The sequence below is a fragment of the Balaenoptera musculus genome, chromosome X, assembly GCF_009873245.2.
Source record: "Balaenoptera musculus isolate JJ_BM4_2016_0621 chromosome X, mBalMus1.pri.v3, whole genome shotgun sequence".
NCBI classification, from domain to species: Eukaryota; Metazoa; Chordata; class Mammalia; order Artiodactyla; family Balaenopteridae; genus Balaenoptera; species Balaenoptera musculus.
Window position 1 is genome coordinate 12,245,163 of NC_045806.1, and position 19,445 is coordinate 12,264,607.

Sequence of the window (19,445 nt, forward strand, 5' to 3'; positions counted from 1 at the left end):
GCGGACTTCTTTCATCTTCTTGTGTATGTTCTTTGAATATGCTGGTCATTCAGTCACATTTTGGGACAAGATCCCATCTTTAAACTCTGGAATTTGGGATCAAAGTATTTCTGTGGAATGCGACCATTCATAGTTGCCTTCCCCCCCCCCCACCCCGTACTATCAAGAGGCTGTTTTCTGGGCGATTCTCTCCTGCCCATCCCAGACAGCAGCAGAGCGCCCAGTGCACGGCGAGCCTTTAACATTTGTGAAAGGAATCCTGCGTTATTCCCCCTTGATTCATCCTAAGCCTAGAAAGAGAAAAATAATAGGAATGGTGCCTCTACACTCTTGGCCCTAGCCACCTGCTGAGCTGAGAAAGCTACCCCAGTGTCTGGTTTTTAGTAAGTCTTTCCAGGGGGAGCAGGAGGTTGAATCAGTGTAGCTGTGTTCCCTGGATGGCTTCTTTCTAGGGTGCTGTCCTGTTGGTGTGGTTAAGAGTTCTGCTGTTAAGCTGCACCTCTGAGTCCAAATCCTGACTCTGCCATTTCAAAACGTTATGACATTAAGCAAGTTTCTTAACTTCTGTGCCTCAACTTCCTTATCTGAAAAGTGGACATAATAACAATTATTATGTCCTATGGATGAAGTGGGTTAATTCACATATTGGATCAGAACAGTGCCTGGCACATAACACACACTTAATAAAGTAATAGTAATCACTAGTATTGTTGTTGTTGGGAAACAGTAATTCTACTACCCCCCCCCATGCTTAGGTATATAAGGCCCCACGGTTACCTCAGGCAAGTCACCCTCACCAACATTAGGGTCCCCCTCCAGAGTTTTACAAGCCACTTTCCCATTGGTTGTTAGCCTTTTTATTCCTTCTAAACATCCTGTGAAGCAAACAGGAAAGCTGTTTTTATTCGCACCATTTTACATATGAGAGGACTGAGGTTCAAAGAGAGCTTTTCTTTTCTTTTTTTTTTTTTTAACATCTTTATTGGAGTATAACTGCTTTACAATGGTGTGTTATTTTCTGCTTTACAACAAAGTGAAGCAGTTATACATATACATACATCCCCATATCTCCTCCCTCTTCCATCTCCCTCCCTCCCACCCTCCCTATCCCACCCCTCTAGGTGATCACAAAGCATCGAGCTGACCTCCCTGTGCTATGCGGCTGCTTCCCACTAGCTATCTATTTTACGTTTGCTAGTGTATATATGTCCATGCCACTCTCAAAGAGAGCTTATAAAGACCACCCTCAAAACTAATAAATGACAGACTTGAAGCCAAGCCTTCAACAGCCAAGTTCATGTTCCCTCAATCATATCCCTGTGCCTATGCTGAAACCACCCAATGTTTTGGAATGAGAATCTGGTCAAATCTTGATTAGGGCCATTTGAAAAAAAAGTCTATGTGTGCGACCCTTTTTTAATGCTTGGATTGAACGACCTTGAATGACTGAAGGGCCTTGGTGGTTTCTCCATGTGCCCTGCCTTGTGGTGCATATATGTATTTTTTAAATAATTAAGTGATGAAAAAGTTATTTTATTTGGGGAATTTTGTTTTACAGAGTACCTACCTCCAATTTGAGATAATAGCATGTATCATAAGCCTTCGCATGGCATTTTCCAGTGCCAGAAGCCACATCCCCGGTGCACCTCGTGTACTAGCTTGCAAACTTGGATGCTGACTAAAGCCAACCCAGTAAGAAGGGGGAGAAGGCTTGGTTCACTGAATATCAAAAGCTCTGTGGCCCTCAGGGCCTCCAGTTTCAGCCAAACCTGATGTCAGAAGTCCTCTTAGTTAAGCTTCTTGACACCAGATTCATTTTTGAAGGTGGCTAGGTAGAAAAAAAATCAGCAAATAGATGAGGAATCAAATGAAAAGAATCCCAATGAGTGACTACAGAAGCCTTCTTTAATGAAACACCATCATTCGGCTGGAGTGAATGTGATGCTGAGACCAAGAGCCAATGAGCCATATGCAACAAGAAAGCATCCTTTCTCCTTTTTATAATTGTAATTCTAACGAGGCTGACATTACAGCAACAAGAATATATTAACAGTTTCTTACGTGCCAAGCATAGTGCAACTGATATATACATACTCTCATCTGAGCTTTACAACAACTGGATGAGGTAGCTAGCCAGCAACAGAAATGTACTCAAAGCCCAGTTCTTGACCGCTATGCTAGACTCTAAAATCTAAGACAGGCATATCATTCCTGGTTAGCCTAAATCAACGTGCATCAATTCACCACTATTTTCTACAAGTAGAGCAACAGAAAAAAAAAAAGTTTTATGGGGAAAAGGCACAAGTTCGCATGAGGAATTTAAGGCTATTCCCACCCACTCCAACCTGTACACTCCACTCCCAAAAGAGCTTCCCATCCACAGCCTAATGACCTTTGCCTCCCACCTTTTAATCTCCATTACTATCCTAAAAGAGAATTAATGTTCAGAATAATGATCCTGAAAACTGCAGGGCTCTCAATCACCAAAGGAAGATGCCAGCTTTATACTTACTAAAGGAAGAACGGTACAGAAAGGGGGAATTTTATTATAGATGAATTCTGTATGAGCACAAAGGATCCACTGAGTTCAGAGAGGAGCCCTCTTCCATGATTACGGATTATCGTGGACACCTCCAGAAAAACACTAGATGTCAAGACTGAGAAACCACCTCTGACTTCCCTTTCTAAAATTTGCAAATGCACATAAAATAATGATTTAACCATTATGCAATCAAGCTTCACTTGTTTATTAAAAACATTCTAACATTCTTTCTTCCTTACTAGTGATAAAAAAGGAACCGTCAAACATTACCATGTGCATACAAATGCTGAGAACAAATTGTACCTGGCAGAAAACTACTGTTTTGATTCCATTCCAAAGCTTATTCACTATCATCAACACAATTCAGCAGGTAACTTGGTTCAGTTTTTCTTTTATGGGCCCTTGTTGATAAATATAAATTTTCTTGGATATTACTGACCCTTCTAATACTCTTTTTTTAAAATTTAAGTATAGTTGATTTACAATGTTTTAGGTGTACAGCAAAGTGATTCAGATATATACATAATATATATAAATATAATATATATATATATATATTCTTTTTCAGATTCTTTTCCATTATAGGTTATTACAAGGTATTGAAGGTAGTTCCCTGTGCTATACAGTAGGTCCTTGTTGTTTATCTATTTTATATATAGTAGTGTGTATCTATTAATCCCAAACTCCTAATTTATCCCTCTCCCCTGCTCCTAATACTCTTAATTATATAAGGAACCATGAAAGTAGGGGGAAAATGCTCTCAAGCCCTATGATTGTTGTGATTTTTAACCTACATTTCCTGGAATATAACATTATACACTCTATAATGCCAGGAAAAATGAAGTTGAGTGAGTTCAGTGACTTAGAAGTAGAGATTCTCTTTATAAAAATATTTGCAGGTTTTTTCCTGCCTACAGAAGTAAGATGATTGCAAAATTCAAGCAATATAGAAATGTGCATCATTGGAGAGATAACCTTCATGGACAAGCTGGTGTCTATTTTGACAGAATTTTTTTCTATGCTGACACTAACATTTATTATTCATTATATATATGCATATATATAATATATATGTATGTGCACACATTATATGTTTACAGATATGAGGTCATTCTATACATACTACTTTTCAGCCTGCTTTCTTTACTCTGCATGTCTTAGAAGTCTTTCCATGCACATGTGTATAGCTCACTCTGATCTGTTTAATGGAAATCTATTGTAGAATTACTCTATAATTCATTCACCGAACCGTATACTGGTTAGCAGTTGGATCATATACAATATTTTCACATAACAATGGCTGTTTCATGCAAACATAGCTCTGTGTACCTGTATGAGTGTCTCTGTAGCCAAATTCCCTAAAAGTGGAATTTGAGATAATGGTTAAGAATGTTTAAAATTCAGACACTGTCAAATGCTATTCAGAAATGTACGCTCCCACTAACAGCAACACTTCATCCTCACTGACCCTGGGTGCTATCACTCTTTTAAAATTTTGCCTAATTGACTGATACAAATAGTATAAAATAATATAAAAAATATATAGAAATCCCTTGTAATGGAAGTATTAACTAACCTTATTGTGGCAATCATTTTGCACTATATACATGTATCAAATCATCACAGTTGTACACCTTAGAGTTACCTATATGTCAATAAAATCTCAATAAACCTAAAAAAATGAAATTAAAATTTAAAAATCCACTCTAAATGTCTTATCTAGACTAGTTCCACTTACAGGCAGTGACTGGATGAATTTCCAACAGTGAGAAAAAATAAGCTGTGGGATCAGCATCAAACTTGTGCAGCTCTCCCTGACCTGATCACAGGCACGTAGGTGAATTGGTCTTACTCCTGGTGTTGATTTTGGTTTTTATTTGTATTTTTCCATGGTCCCAATTTCTTCAGTTGTTTATTTTAACACGTAGCACCTGAAAAATACACTTTGGAAAAGGTATTGTATAAACAGACGTCTCCAAGTGGAATGATTCCACTCCGGAGGATACACAAGAAATTCCCCAGGGGACTGGAAGAAAATACTAAAATGTTTATTTAGATTTGTTTCTAAAATCTCATTCTCTTAAGTTTTCTATTTGTGAGTATATTTTATGATTCATATATTGTATCAACACAGCAGCAATTATATATACACATATTTTGGAGGAGTGTATTAATTTTTTTTTTTTTTTGCTAATTAAAGGTGCAGGATTTACAAGAGACCACTCATGTAAAAACTAGATACGTAATAGAGAAAAAGGAAGGAGAGAAACGAAACATGTGTGATAGTTCCCAGGACTTGGAAAACGTCACACATTTAAAGCAAGAAACATACATTTTTTAAAATGAGTTCTTTTGAGCCACTATAAATACTTTGATTATTTTAACCCAGGTTTACCATAACTCCATGTAAACAATTAAAATGACTTGACCGTTAAATGCAATTTAGGAATAAGCTCAGTTTTTTAAAAAAAAATTCAAGTGGTTTACTTCTTATCTTGTACCCTTATGTACTGTTTGGATTTGTTTTTTTTAACCAAATGTATGTGCTGTGTGTATAATACCTAAATATGAGACTAAAAAAAGATAGCAAAATACCTGAATATCCATTTTTCCAAAGAAGATAGACAGATGGCCAAAAGACACATGAAAAGATGCTCAAGATCGGTAATCATCAGAGAAATGCAAATCAAAACCACAGTGAGCTATCACCTCACACCTGTCAGAATAGCTACCATCAAAAAGTCCACAAATAACAAACGTTAATAAGGATGTGCAGAAAAGGGAACCCTAGTACGCTATTGGTGGGAATGTAAATTGGTGCAGCCACTATGGAAAACAGCATGGAGGTTCCTCAAAAAACTAAACATAGGGTCTTCCCTGGTGGCGCAGTGGTTGAGAATCTGCCTGCCAATGCAGGGGACACGGGTTCGAGCCCTGGTCTGGGAAGATCCCACGTGCCGTGGAGCAATTAGGTCCGTGAGCCACAACCACTGAGCATGCGCGTCTGGAGCCTGTGCTCCGCAACAAGAGAGGCCGCGATAGTGAGAGGCCCGCGCACCGCGATGAAGAGTGGCCCCCGCTTGCCGCAACTAGAGAAAGCCCTCGCACAGAAACGAAGACCCAACACAGCCAAAACTAAATAAATAAATAAATAAAAACACGTCTGTTAAAAAAAAAAAAAAAGCTAAACATAGTACTGCTGTATGACCCCGCAATCCCACTCCTGGGTATATATCTGAAGAAAATGAAAACACTAATTTGAAAAGATATATGCACCCCATGTTCATAGCAGCATTATCTACAATAGCCAAGATATGGAAACAACCTAAGTGTCCATCAACAGATGAATGGATAAAGAAGATGTGGTATATGTATATACAATGGCATATTACTCAGCAATAAAAAATAATGAAATTCTGCCATTTGCAACAACTGGGTAGACCTAGAGGGTTTATGTTTAGTGAAATAAGTCAGACAAAGAAAGACAAATACTCTATGTTATCACTTATATGTGGAATCTAAAAAATAAAACAAATGAATGAATATATAACTAAACAGAAACATACTCACAGATAAAGATAACAAATTAGTGGCTACCAGTGGGGAGAGGGAAGGGGGGAGGGACAAGATAGAGGTAGGGGATTAAGAGATACAAACTACTATGTCTAAAATAAATAAGCATCAAGCATATACTGTACAGCACAGGGGAAAAGAGCCATTATTTTGTGATAACTTTAAGTGGAGTATAATCTATAAAAATATTGAATCACTGTGCTGTACACCTGAAACTAATATAATATTGTAAATCAACTATACTTCAATTTAAAAAAATAGTTGATGGCTAGCTACAAATGCAATAAAATAATTAAAACAAGAAAAGCTAGCAAAATAAAAATGAGAAATTTTTTAAAATAAAAGATTCCATCAAGCAACTAACTTCGATGAGATTTTTTAAAAATCACATAAAGTATTGATAGTTTTACTCTTTGAATTTTTGCTTTACATAGAACTAGTTAGTCAAGTCAAGCAAATTAATATAACTACAGGATGAATATGGTTAGAATGGATTCTCTCTCTGCATGGCAACATCATTAACTCTGTGCTTTTTCAGCTGCTCTAGAGAGAGCTTAAGCAGAGGTGTGAACCAGTGTAAGGTAATGTGATGTGACATAATGTGATCATGTGATGATATGAAGCTGATTCCATTGCAGGCATGATCACACGACTCCGCCACCCTGTGTCAACCAAGGCCAACAAGGTTCCCATCTCCGTGTCCTTGGGAAGTGGTATGGACATGCTCTTGGGCTCTTAAACTCCATTTCCTACCATTTTTCGTTTTAAATATATATATATATATATATAGTTAATTTACTGGAAAAAAAAAAAAAGATGGAAGACAGGGAGGAGATCCCTATTCAGCTATTCAGATTGTGCCAGGGAGGGCTTCAGCTCTAATACATTCTTTCGTTTTCTGAAACAAACTGAAACCTTTTCTGTCCTCCCAACCTAACTCTGTAATCTCCCCAGCATTACCAAAAAGACTGACCCAGTCATCAGCCTCTAGAGCCCCACTGCCTGTCCTTTCTTCTTCTGGGATTCTCTGCCTGCTCAGGGGAGCCAGTTTGCGACCTGGATCACAGTTTAATTTATTTTATAAGAAAATGTAATGATATTTTACTAAGCTAAGGGCACTGAGCACATTTTGACACCAAGTCTTTCCAAGACGCCTCTGGTTGGCAAAGGTTTTTTCACTCTAACTTTTCTTGTCAATAACTGTAGCTGCTTCAGGAATGATATTGTTCTGGTGGCATTATCATGTGGTCTAATAGATCATAAGATCACATCACTAAGGATTTTCTTTTTAAGTGATCAAGTTAAAATTAAAAGGTCTTGCTGTTCTTTATATTGTCAGTGTTAAACTCTCATTGGAGAGGGAATCACTTGGGAAGCTGTTAGCCCCAAAGCCTTCTATTCTCATCCTAAAGAGTGTCTGTCTTGCCTTATTAGGAATCTGGGAACTGAAAAGAGAAGAGATTACCCTGTTGAAGGAGCTGGGAAGTGGCCAGTTTGGAGTGGTCCATCTGGGCAAGTGGAAGGGGCAGTATGATGTTGCTGTTAAGATGATCAAGGAGGGCTCCATGTCAGAAGATGAATTCTTCCAGGAGGCCCAGACCATGATGTAAGTTTCTTCTGAGGAATGGTGGTTTACCCTCACCATGAGGGGACATTCATGCTAACAGATCTGTCCCTAACATTTGCAAGGCCTGAATCAAGAGTCCACATATCATAGAATATATAATGGAATATTACTCAGCCATAAAAAAAGAATGAAATAATACGATTTGCAGCAACATGGATGGACCTAGAGATGATCATACTAAGTGAAGACAAAGACAAATATCATATGATATCACTTATATGTGGAATCTAAAGTATGATGCAAATGAACTTATTTACAAAATAGAAATAGACTCAGACATAGAAAACCAACTTATGTTTACCAAAGGGGAAAGGGGTGGGGGGATAAGCAGGAGTTTGGGATGAACAGATACACACGACTATACATAAAATAGATAACCAACAAGGGCCTACTGTATAGCACAGGGAACTGTATTCAGTATCTTGTAATAACCTATAATGGAAAAGACTGTGAAAAAGAGTGTGTGTGTGTGTTTGTGTGTGTGTGTATCTGAATCACTTTGCTGTGCACCTGAAACTAACACAACATCGTAAATCAACTATACTTTAATTTAAAAATGCACCATTTTTCAACAGGAAAAAAAGAATCCACAGATCATAGATACAAATATTTAGAAGTTATAAATCAATTTAACACAACATTACACAAAATTGGTTCTATGCGTCTCCTTTGACAAGTATACCTTCACAACAACCTGAAAGGTCGTATTCAAATTTAGAATTCTCAAGGCTCTTTAGAGAAGTCAGCCTCTGGACCATGCTCCCCCCACCCAAAACTCCACCCCTCCCCTTTCTCTTCCCACCCCCAGCCCCATGCTGTACTCAGTGCCTATGTGCAGACATAGCATTCAGTACATCCGAGCTCCCTCTGTGTCTCCCACAAGCAACTGTCTCGGCTAGGGGTAGGCACACCAATAGCATGGTTCACTCTTGGGGAGACAGACCAGGAAGAGTCTGCAAAGGTCCTGGAAGAGGCCTCAGTACTATGTGGGCAGGGGATTCCAGAGTCCTGGTACCCCAAGAGTGATAAAGAGATACACTGGTTCTGAGTGGACATGTCTCCTTAGCCCTCTGGCCTCTTTGTTCTGTGGGGAGGTACGCGGTGGAATGAGGAACAGAGTGGGGCCCTGTAAAGCACATGCCCAAGGGCACGAGCTTCTAGTGGCCAGGACTAAGGCAATACTGAAAACTAACGCCCTACAGACAATATCCCAACACAGTGTGGTGAAAATCCTTTTCTCACCCTACTTCTTTCCTCATCTGATAAATGAAGATACCCTTCCTAATGGGCCTCAGCTCCAAGCGCAGCTCTCAACTCTTGGCAATTCATATGTGTTCTCTCTCTCTTTCTCTCTCTCTCTCTCTCTCTCTCATGTATGTAAGTACAAAGAACTCTTTTAATGATTATACCTCTTGTCAACATGGTGAATCAGACTTTGAAGGGTGACCAACCATCCATTTTTGCCTGGGGCTTTCCTGGTTTCAGCACTGAAAGTCTCACATCCTGGGAAACCCCTCAGTCCCAGGCAAACTGGGACAGTGAGCTGGTCATCCTACTTTAAGGAACCAATCAGCATGGTATGAGAAACAATGCTATAGCAGGCCTTTGGTCAAAGACACTTGAAACCATAAATCCTAGCCTGCTACAGAGGAATAACATTTTTTAAAAATTTACTTAAACACTTATATACAGTGTTTACAGGCATCTCTCTGAGTGCTTTATAAACATTAATGCATTCAATCCTCATAAGAAGGCTATGAGGGATGTACCATTGTTGTCTTTGGTAGGAAAACATTGTTGTGTTTGGTAGGAAACTAAAGCACAGAAATGTTAAATAACTAGCCCAAGGTCACCAAGTTAGTAAAAGTGGCACAGCAGAGATGCAAACCTAGCAGACCTTCAAATGTCCATTTCCTTAGTCATTCTTTTATGAAGACCAAAGGTACCCGGAGAGTCAGAATAACCACTTTTACTGCAATTGCCGAATTGTTTGGAAGCAGAGGTACTATGCAAACAGAAGCCTTTGGCTGGGGCTGGCTTCACGGGCACACAACCTGCACAGTGTCGAGGGCTCCTGCACTTAGAAGGGCTCCGTGCTTGGTTTAATGCTGTGCTGTCACCATTGAAATTCTTAATAATTCTGACACAAGGATCCCTGCATTTTCACTTTGCACTGATCCCTGCAAATTATGTAGCTCCTCCTGTCTCTGGCAATTGTACTGTCATAAAACTGGGGAAGGGGTCCTTGATGTCCGAACAGAAAAATCCGACAGAAACTCCCTTAGGGTCACGGTGTAACCCCTGTGTCATGGTGTAACTTTAAAAGATATTTTTTGCTATTAGAGGGCTGGTAATCCTACAGAGTCCTAAAAAGTCATTAACAAATCACCTAGTCATAGAGAAAGAGTCCGAACTGTATCATCAGGGGAAACTGTTAAATCTCAAATGTAACGGTCAAACGGAGGCCTGAAATGTGGGAAGTGTCAATTGACATGGTATTCCTACCACGTGCCCGCTGGGCAGTGACTGAATTTGCTCAAGGAACACCTTTTATTGGGTGATAGACCTTGGTCCCACCACAAGCCTTCCCTTCGAAGGGAGCAATGCAGGTCCTAAAACTGCTCAAATATGCATAACCCAGCTCATCGCCTTGAGTAACATGATAACGCATGTCCCTATAGTTAAGCTAAGGAGGAAGAAAATAACTAAATATTTAATAAATCCTCATCTGTTAAAAAAATTGTCAAGTTGACATGTTAAATTTAATTTACTTTATACATCTGAACATTAAAGAATCATCCTGTAATGCTCATCATCAATTTTTAGAGAAACGCAAATCAAAACTATGAGGTACCACCCCACACGAGTCAGAATGGCCATCACCAAAAAAATCTACAAATAACAAATGCTGGAGAGGGTGTGGAGAGAAGGGAACCCTCCTACACTGTTGGTGGGAATGTAAATTGGTGCAGCCACTATGAAAAACAGTGTGGAGGTTCCTCAAAAAACTAAAAATAGAGCTACCATATGACCCTGCAATCCCACTCCTGGGCATATACCTAGACAAAACTATAATTCGAAAAGATACATGCACCTCTATGTTCATAGCAGCACTATTTTTTTATTGGAGTATAGCTGCTTTACAATGTTGTGTTAGTTTCTGCTGTACAGCAAAGTGAGTCAGTTATACATATACATATATTCCCTCCTTTTTAGATTTCCTTCCAATTTAGGTCACCGCAGAGCACTGAGTAGAGTTCCCTGTGCTATACAGTAGGTTCTCATTAGTTACCTATTTTATATACAGTAGTGTATATATGTCAGTCCCAATCTCCCAGTTCATCCCACCCCCCCTTCCCCCCTTGGAAACCATAAGTTTGTTTTCTACATCTGTGACTCTATTTCTGCTTTGCAAATAAGTTCATCTATAGCAGCACTATTTACAATAGCCAAGACATGGAAGCAACCTAAGTGTCCATCGACTGATGAATGGATAAAGAAGCTGTGGAACATATATACAATGCAATATTACTCAGCCATAAAAAAAGAATGAAATAATGCCATTTGCAGCAACATGGATGGCCCCAGAGATTATCATACTAAGTGAAGTAAGTCAGACAGAGAAAGACAAATACCATATGATATCACTTATATGTGGAATCTAAAATATGACACAAATGAACTTATCTACAAAACAGAAACAGACTCACAGACATAGAGAACAGACTTGTGGTTGACAAGGGGAAGCGGGGTGGGAGAGGGATGGATTGGAAGTTTGGGGTTAGCAGATGCAAATTATTATATATAGAATGGATAAACAACAAGGTCCTATTGTATAGCACAGGAAACTATATTCAATATCCTGTAATAAACCATAATGGAAAAGAAAAAAAAAATCATCCTGTAAATTGGTAAGACTAGATCAATTACATAAGGACTAGTTGATGAACATCATAATAGCTGTCATGACCTACTAGAAGTGCTATGTCACGTGGTTATTATTTTCTAAATTTATCATCAAAAAAATAACGTCACAATAATGCAAAATGAAAATTTTTAAAAAAGAAAGGAAAATCAGAACTAATCTCATTTCTCTAACATGGCAACCATTTTCATTTTACCTACGCCCTTCATATTCTATTTTTTTTTTAATGAAATGTTTAGACATGAAAGTTGGATGCTTTAAAAGGGAAGTGACTTCTCCTAGGGTATAGCTTCCTCCAAATCAGCCATGGAAGTTCTCAAGATGCCACGAGACTAAGCAGGATTTCTGAGGCAACAGACCACTGCTTCCCTGATTCTCTGTAGGAAAGTTGGACAAGCACCCAGAGCAGCTTAATGGCTGCTGACGTTGTCAAGATCCAACAGGAGGCAGCATTTTCCTGCTTCCAAAGGCTAATGCTCCCAGAATCAGACTCTTCCTCCGTTCCAGTAGAAGGGGGGAAATTAAAACACACAAAAATCTGACAGTGATTCTTTTTCAGGACATCTGGAAAATGGAGTAGGGAAATTCAGTATTGAACTCTGAACATCTGTTGTTTCCAGGAAACTCAACCATCCCAAGCTGGTGAAATTCTACGGAGTGTGTTCAAAGAGATACCCTATATACATAGTGACTGAATATATAACCAATGGCTGCTTGCTGAGTTACCTGAAGAGTCATGGGAAAAGACTTGAGCCCTCCCAGCTCTTAGAAATGTGCTATGATGTTTGTGAAGGCATGGCCTTCTTGGAGAGCCACCAGTTCATACACCGGGACTTGGTAAGGAAAGAAAGCAATCCCCAGCTCCCTCCTCCAGCGATGGGGCCATTGGGAGGGACGGCAAGGAGGGCATCTTCACTTATACTTTGCTCACTTGTGACGTGCATGACATTTTTGTAATCAAAATCACAATTTCACAATAAAATACTTGAAGTATAGAAAGAATAGAGTAAAAGTAGCCATCAAGATCTATGTAGTTAGGTTGTGGTATAAAGGAAAACAGATGGAAGGGAAAGACTCTGGTCACTTTAGTGTTTCCCAGAACCATTTAACCCAAGGTTACCTTTACTCCAGGAAGGGTTTAGTGCTAAAAGAGTTGTTTAGTACGATAACCAAAAATACAAGAAATGAAATTTCTGTGTGTCTTTGGGTCAGGGTGGGCGTGGAGAGTGTTCTGCTTGGTTTGCACTGGTACTGATTGATCTTTAAGATTTTCTTGTGCTGAACAGCAAACCTGCCATGCACACTAGGCCAGTGTACTTGGGATCCTCAGTGCAACAGTTATGCCTTCAAAGCGCCTGTTAACGCACGGTGCCCTAGCAGTGTGGAGAGGGAACCCCTAGACATGATTTTTCCCTTCTCACTGATGAGCTCATGTTCTGTGTTTAATGTCTAATACCTTTCATGCTGTTTGACAAGGATGGATGCTTGAGGCAAAATACTTATGGGAGCACATTTTCATTCTGAAAAATTAAAAATTGCGAAGGAAAAAAGACAACTCCTATACTCTAGATATTTCCTTTGAAATACAGCATTTGGGGTTGTGATAGGCAATCTTAGATTTTGCTGAGAACTCTGCCAAAGAAAAGGAAAATGTCTGATTTTGATGTCAGGGGATTCTTGGTCACTTTTACTACTTGGTAATTCTGCTTTCCCTCTAAAGGCTGCTCGGAACTGCTTGGTAGACAGTGACCTCTCTGTGAAGGTTTCTGACTTTGGGATGACGAGGTAAGCCAATTCCAAAGGGGCAACCGATGCAAGAGGGATTTCCATTCACAGCAAAATGGGGATATAGAACCTGCTCTGAACCAGGGGCTTAGAAACCGGGATCCCCTCCCCCACTCTACCTCTGCCCACCTCATTTCTCCACCTATAAGATGCGATTGTTCTTCAAAAATTGCCCCAAGTCCTTTTTACTTCTCTCAACACCTTGATAAATATTTTCTAAACTTAAGAATAAATTCCATGAAAATCCTAAATATTCAAATATAACATGTTACAGCCAGAAAAAAACCCAGAAAAGTTTAAAAAGCCTTGATTGAGTGAGTGTGTGTGTGTATTATGGCTCCTTTACCCCTTCTGGTTGTTTCCTCTTAATACTATATGTTCAAATGGACAGAGAATTAACACTAAGAAAATTTTTCTTGTCATTTTATTAAACTCCCTGTATCATCAGGTAAGGCAGCAGACTCAGATTCTCTTGGTGAGCATTCTAGCAACACTTCAGGATTTGAGAAATTAGTTTGAGTATGACAGCAGTTTAAGAAGAGTCTTCCATTTCCTGAATTCTGAATCCTTATACTATGTAAGCCTCAGAGTCGATTTTCATGGTTTTACATAGGAAATGAAGACATGCATGGTAGCCTTTCCATTCAACAAACATTTATTGAGTGCCTACTAAATGCCTAGGCCTTATGAGAGATACTGAAATGTATGGGATAGTCCCTGCCCTCAAACTGCCCATGGTTTAGTCTACAGGGCAAGTAGATGTCCCTGCCATTGAGACAAAATACAGCTACAAAGTTGTGCCCGCTCAACATAAACGCATGTCATTCTGAGGAGAGATAACGCCGTTTCAAAGCGATCTGAAGAGGTGACGAAAGCCAGCTCTATGTTTAGCCAACATGGCCCTAAAACACCATAGGAAGATCTATTTTTTTTTAAGTCTTCTCCAAATTTCATTACGAGAAGCTGCTCCTCTTCTGGGACCCCTCAATGTTGGCAGGTGTCCCTTTAGCTGTGTGCTCCCTGCCATCCTCCTCCGACCACACACTTGCTCTCCTACGCCCACACTCCAAATGTGTAGCTCGCCTGAGCTCAAGAGAAAAAGCTGCTCACAGCTCCTCAGGGCAGGGAGAAGCTCCCAGGCCAAGGGAACTGATCCCACTTTGTTCTCAAAGCAGAAATACTGGCTGTTATGCCAGCGTCCAGGGAATATACTGTCAAGTTCTTTGTAACTTAGGAAAAGGGGGCTGCAGGTCTTGCTCTAAATAAGGGATCCTGGAGGCCATGCACCAGGCCCTGTTGGTCATGAAGCTCTGGGGTCACATTAGTCAGATGCCTGTGATTGAACTTGGTCCTGATGATTTGAAGGAAGGTTTAGGTCGTGAGCAGAGCCCAGTCAGGGGTGTCAGGGTTGTTTCTGAGTGTCTGGTGGTGTCTGAAGAGCTGAGGGGGCTTGGGAGGGAAGTATGGAAGGTGCTATATGTAATCTTATGGAAGCATTATTTATTATTACTATTATTAATATTTCCCAGAATGATTTGCCACACCAGCTTTTTCAGCTATTTTAAATTACAATAAACATCTCTAACACATTTTTGTGTGTGAAGTTTTCCTATAAATTATATCCAAAGTTTCAGTCTCCATCATTTTCATTTTTCTATTTTCTTGAGTTAGTAGTCATTATTTATGTGTTTTTTTGTGGGTTTCTCCTTGATTAATTATACAAATAATATATGCTTATTGTAAGAAATATAGCAATAGTGTATAAAGCAAAAAGTAGAATCTACGCCCCCCCACCCATTCCCCTTATTTTCAGCACTAGGGGTAACTACGGCTGACACATTTGGTGGATGTCCTTTCAAACCTGATTCCTAAGTGTACCCAATCATATACACAAATATGGACATTTACTGTTTGTCCCCACAAAAATGGAATCACATTACCTATACATGCTTTTGCACTAACCATAAACCACAGGCATCTTTTTATTTTGGTCAGTGTACAGTGATCTCTTTTTTCATGGCTGCATACTATTCTATTAATGTGCCATATTATATTTAATCACTCCTCAGCCTGGGGACATTGAGGTTGATTGCATTTTTATCATTATTATAAACAAAAGTGTACTGCATATCTTGAGCATATATTTTTATGGTCTTGATAACTTCATAGGATATTATTGCTGTCCATCACTGTTTACAATAGCAAAAGATTAGAAGTAACTTACACGGTTAAACAAATTACGTTAATCCATAAGAAGGAAGACTAATCAGTCATTAAACATGATGATGTAGAAGAGAATGTAACCATGGGGAAAATGTTCTTGATGTGCCCTTAAAGGAAAAATAAAAGCAAACCTCAATACAACAGAAAATCAATTTTGTTCAAAGTATATATAGAAAAAAAGATTGGAAAGTACAAGCAAAAATGTATCTTGAGTGGTAGCATGACAGGTTATCTTTGGGGTGGGATTCGGAGTGATTTTACTTTTACTTGTTTGTGTTTCTTTCTATTCACCAAATATTTTGCATTCGGATTTTGGTATTTTCAAAGTTAGAGATCATTTTTTTTAAATGCTTACAAGTCATAAGCAGCCTCTAGCTAAGCTCACACACTGAAAGGAAGCAAAAGATCCGGAAAACCAAGGCCCTCAGCTGAGACCGGACGGCTGTATGTCCTGCATACTTGGCTGAAGGACTGTGTTGATGTTTTCCTCTGCAGGTATGTTCTTGATGACCAGTATGTCAGTTCGGTAGGAACAAAGTTTCCCGTCAAGTGGTCAGCCCCAGAGGTGTTTCACTACTTCAAATACAGCAGCAAGTCAGACGTATGGGCGTTCGGTAAGAATGTGGCCACGTGGGACCCAGCCCCATTTCATAAGCTGGCTTCCACAACAGGAAACCACAAGAGCAGCAACATCCATTTTCAGCAAAAGCTCTGAGCACTTAAAAAATTACATGTATGGCCAGAGACAAGCAAGGGATTGAAGAAGATGATGGTGACCCTTTCTTGTGTTGGTGTTAGGATGTCTGCCACGTATTGTATAATTGGCATCCTGCTAGCACCTTCTCATAAAATCAAAAGGGATAAAAGCTTTCCCACTGAAGATTTCAGTTTTCAAAAAGGAGTCACTGAAAGCTAAAACCCAGTTTGCATGAGGTACAAAACGTTGACGGGCTTAAAATGAAGTCATCGACTTTCTGCACAGAAGCGGGGTGATAATCATTCCCTTCTGAATTGACCAATTTGGGGGGCATGCCTGGTGTAGATACCAAACATGACTCAGCACTTTGGCCCATCCCAACTTCAACTAGTGTCCTTGTTAAAATTCATCATTTAGGTCAGGGATCAGCAGACCATGGCGCAGGACCAATTCCAGTGGCCTGTTTCTGTAAGGAAAGTTTGATCGGAGCACAGCCACGTCCTTTGTACATATGGTTTATGTACTGTCTGTGGTTGCTTTTGTGCTTGCGACAGTAGTTGCCACAGAGGCTGCATGACCCTCAAAGCCTAGAAAACTTACTTTGTGGCCCTTTATAGAAAGAGTATGCTGACCCCTATTTTATTGAAAGATTTATATTGAAATTTAGTAAACGTAATTAGAAAACAGAGACAATTCTTAAATTGTGATTCTTAGATTTTCTGGTATTTTTCTACATTGGGAGGAATGTCAGGCTTGTTTAAAATCACTGTCAGATGAGCTCAGGATAAATATTCCAAATTATCATAAGGCTACGGAATCTATTAAATACAACTGAGAACTATTTCATGCCTGTCTTAGCCCATAAGCACAATCTGACTTTCTACATGACAGCCTGAAGAAAGGAAAATGTAGTTAGCTGTTTATTTTTCTATGGGGCAATTATTAAAAATAATTATTCCTTTTGTAAAATTGGTATTGTTCATTGTAAAAAAAATAATAATCCAATGTATACAGAAAAAGGAAAAACCAGAGAGCATTTTGGCGAATACTTGATGTCATTTTGTGCTGATGAACTTGTCAGAATTAGTTTCAATCTCTTTGTGTCAACTGATATGCCTTATGAGAGATATTTTTAAAAATCGGTATCCTTACTCAATAGTCACAGCTGGGTTTTGACCAAAAAATTGCATTACCCAGGTCGACTGCTTACCTTATGTGCCAGAATTTGGCTCCAAAGATTTGCTGGCTGTTTCCAAGAACTAAATTCATTCTTAAATAATTTGTCCCCAGTGAAGATACTCAAAATAAACCAGGACCTCTGAAAGCAATTCTCAAAGAGGAGTCCCACAGATATTTTAAGCAATGATATTATTCTTGAGATAAGCGGTTAGCCTTCCAAAGAGACAATTGTGAAAGAGGCAACACGTTTTTGGATGGTTGTTTTAGAATATTTGTTTAAAAAAAACACACAGCCACCATAACTTGTAACATTGCCTTACTGTAAATATTTTACAAAAAATCTGTAGCCCTAAAAGTCACAGAAGTTTTGAAGTTAGTACTTCAGTTATGGTTCTAGAACAATTTTCTCCCTTCTTACATATTTCTAGTTTTCCAAGCTTTTGAAGCTGGCTGAGCGCTGGAATTCTCTGGCTTGGCCAGTACATCACAATGGCCACCATTTAGAGAGCATTTAAAATGTCTCCAGCGCCCTTCTAAATGCTCCCCGTGTTTTATCCTATTCAATCCTCACGACAACTCTGTGATGTGCAGATATCCGCATATTACAGAAGGCAAGCAGAGCTGAGAAGGGCTAAGAAAGTTGCCCAGCCTGTAAGTGGCAAACCTGGGCCTCAAAAGGCACGTCTGACTGGCCCCAAATGCAACCCTCTTGACCACCATGACCAGAATTCCGTTTCTTAACCTGGAGTCCACCATACTCTGGATACTTCCAGAAAATACCCTGTGAACTTCCAGAAGAGGAGCCCGAAAATGCTGTGCATTCACTTCCCCGAGGAAAAGCCAATGATTTTAATCAGATTCTTGAAAGGACACCTGACCCACAAAGTATTCTAGAACACTGTGGCAATAGAAAAGGAGGAACGTTGCCCACGATTTTATCTTAAATTTCCACCGAAAGGTAATCTGATGGTGCAATGAAATTGTTGCCAAGTCAGAGGGAAAGGGCGAGGACTTCCATCCGTCACTCCTAAGGGCTGGACCAGGCCTCAGCCGCCTGTCTGAAGCAGCCCAAGGGCCTTGACCCCAGGGAGCTCCCCCTGCAGCGGCCCCGGCCGGTTCCCCGTTTCCCGGCGAGAATGGGCGTCCGGGTCTCAGGGAACAGGGAGAGGAGAGCCTGGGCTCCGGAAGCTAGGGTCCAGGCCCGCCGTCCCTACCCCGTCCTTCATGCTTGGACTCATCCCCCAGGGATCCCGGCTCCGACCCAGAGCCTTCCTGACCTGGCGTGTGAAGCTCGTTCGGCAAACTGTACCTTTTGACGCTGGCTCTCTCTCCTTTGTCCGCCGCCGCCCTCCCCATGGTGCAGGGATCCTGATGTGGGAAGTGTTCAGCCTGGGGAAGCAGCCCTATGACTTGTACGACAACTCGCAGGTGGTCGTGAGGGTCTCCCAGGGCCACCGGCTCTACCGGCCCCAGCTGGCGTCGGACACCGTCTACCAGGTCATGTACCGCTGCTGGCACGAGGCGAGTGCTCCGCTGCGGGGAGCGGGCAGGGCGCCGGCGCATCCGGGCCACCGGCTACGTCACCACCGGAAGAAGCGTTTTTGGGGCGGGCGGGGTGGGGGAGGGGGGGCACCTGCTACAGAGCAGGTGGAAATGGCCCTGGGCCCCTGCCCTCAGGTGTTGGTGATCAGAAACCAGCACTGTAGGCGCCAACAACTTATATCAGCAGTGTTCTAAGGACTTTACGAATATTAACTCATTTATTCAACAGGAAACACACTATGAGTAGGTTACTCTTATCATGGCTAAACGAACAGAAGCGGAAACAGAGACCCAGAGAGGTTAAGTGACTCGCCCAAGCTCACACAGCTAGTAAGAGGCAGGCTGGCTAGTG

At 40.4% G+C, this 19,445-nt stretch overlaps 1 protein-coding gene across 4 annotated transcripts in view; it reads left to right on the forward strand.

Annotated features, from left to right (window-relative positions):
• BMX (BMX non-receptor tyrosine kinase) overlaps positions 1 to 19,445 on the forward strand; it is a 47,287-nt gene that overhangs the window by 23,460 nt on the left and 4,382 nt on the right. For 3 of the 4 annotated variants that reach the window (XM_036839048.1, XM_036839051.1, XM_036839049.1), the window contains 7 exons: positions 2,785 to 2,912; positions 6,754 to 6,828; positions 7,550 to 7,721; positions 12,288 to 12,504; positions 13,388 to 13,452; positions 16,171 to 16,289; positions 18,915 to 19,072. In XM_036839048.1, the coding sequence (XP_036694943.1) occupies positions 2,785 to 2,912; positions 6,754 to 6,828; positions 7,550 to 7,721; positions 12,288 to 12,504; positions 13,388 to 13,452; positions 16,171 to 16,289; positions 18,915 to 19,072 (934 nt within the window). The remainder of the gene's footprint in view (positions 1 to 2,784; positions 2,913 to 6,753; positions 6,829 to 7,549; positions 7,722 to 12,287; positions 12,505 to 13,387; positions 13,453 to 16,170; positions 16,290 to 18,914; positions 19,073 to 19,445) is intronic. The other variant, XM_036839050.1, reaches the window with a different exon arrangement.